Below are 1,485 nucleotides of genomic sequence, written 5' to 3'. Positions count from 1 at the left end.
GTTTTAAATGAGGAAAAAGAATAAATCTATTGAAGTCTGTGAAGTCTGTTGTGCCTGTTTTTGATCCTGGATGTAAGTTCCTCTGTGCATTATTCACAGAGCCGTACACACTGTACCATGTCAAGGTGGCTGCGGTGACCAACGGTGGACTGGGGGAGTTCAGTGACCCCTTCCCGGCCCTCACAGATGTAGCTGGTAAGACGAATGAGAATTTGATTCCTCTTCTACTTTGTGTTGACTTACTTCTCCTGCTAAGCCGCAGTGATGAAGATTGTATTTCAAACGATAGACATGTGACCTTCAATTTGTGAATGGAGTACAATACTTTCTTGCTATGGGTAAGCTTGGAGGTTTTGAAAAAAAATGTAAAGTGGGGATTATATACTAAGATTGAGATAAAAGCCACAGATTTGAAGATGTAAAAAAAGAAAGGAATTCCACATATATTGCACCTTGAGGGAAAGTTTGGATTACATTGGCAAAATTGTACTGAGGTTATATAATTATCACATGATACACATTGTCGCGCCAAGACAGACAATTTTATATAAACCTACCACTCAAATTAGTGTTAAGATGAAATTAAAGTTTTGTCCTGTTTTTTTCTTTTTCTAATTTGCTTCTCTAAGTATCATTTTTCCGAAATGCACTGATTGGTGATATGTGGATGTACCGTCAGCTCAGCTGGTGTCATTCTGTACTGTGATGTCATTTTCTTTAGGTCGAATCCCAGTGGTTCTGTTATGGTGCATGAGTTGTTGGGGGAGTATTCAAGGCTCTTCATATGCTTGGCCCTGCCATATTAGAGATGGGCATTGAATTTGGAGATCCTATCTCATAAATAGTCTTACAGCATTGAAAAGGCATTCGAATACCATATGAGTAGTGATGAGTCTAGGCTAGAGTCTAGTAGGTAGGCAGATTTTTTGGTTTAACCTTTTTCTGTGCTGGAAGACTGGAAGAGGGGAAATTGACTTTTGCAAGCTTCTCAGTATGATAAAACTGAACAAAAAAAAATGATCTGGCCGCTACTTCCTGTCTCCTAGAATGGAAGCGCTGTTTGCCTCGTCTCAAATCCTAAAAGTCTTGAATGATTTTGTTGTTAAAAAGCCGTAATGAAGACATTAGATGTCAGTCAATGTCTTTGTTTGTTTGGTTTGTTTATTAGGAAAAAAATGTGCAAATTGTCCTGAAATGATATTCTGAGTCTGCTCTTGGTTCAGCCCCCGGCCCACCCAGAAACTTGAACATCACTATGAAGGGCCCACGCAGTGTGCTGATGACGTGGGAGGTGCCCAAAGTCTTCTACAAGAATGTGGACAACTACCTCATCAAGGGCTGGGACAATAGGGGCCAGGACGTCAAGGTGGAGGTGATGGGGCATCTCACAGAGGTGAGGGCTGGCTCTGTGCCTGTGTGCACATGTAGACATTTGTGCGTGCTTATTCACACATGCACACACACACACACACACACACACACACA

General features: G+C 41.3%; 1 protein-coding gene across 1 annotated transcript in view; it reads left to right on the top strand.

Moving 5' to 3' along the window:
- The window catches only part of LOC101852851 (tyrosine-protein phosphatase 99A), a gene marked incomplete in the record, with an annotated part of 96,206 nt that overhangs the window by 52,560 nt on the left and 42,161 nt on the right, over nucleotides 1–1,485 (top strand). The window contains 2 exon segments of the mRNA XM_013082782.2: nucleotides 100–195; nucleotides 1,224–1,393. Coding sequence (XP_012938236.1) covers nucleotides 100–195; nucleotides 1,224–1,393 — 266 coding nt within the window.

Source organism: Aplysia californica, unplaced genomic scaffold (assembly GCF_000002075.1).
Source record: "Aplysia californica isolate F4 #8 unplaced genomic scaffold, AplCal3.0 scaffold00194, whole genome shotgun sequence".
Taxonomy (NCBI): Eukaryota; Metazoa; Mollusca; class Gastropoda; order Aplysiida; family Aplysiidae; genus Aplysia; species Aplysia californica.
This window is presented reverse-complemented; position numbering and strand designations above follow the sequence as displayed.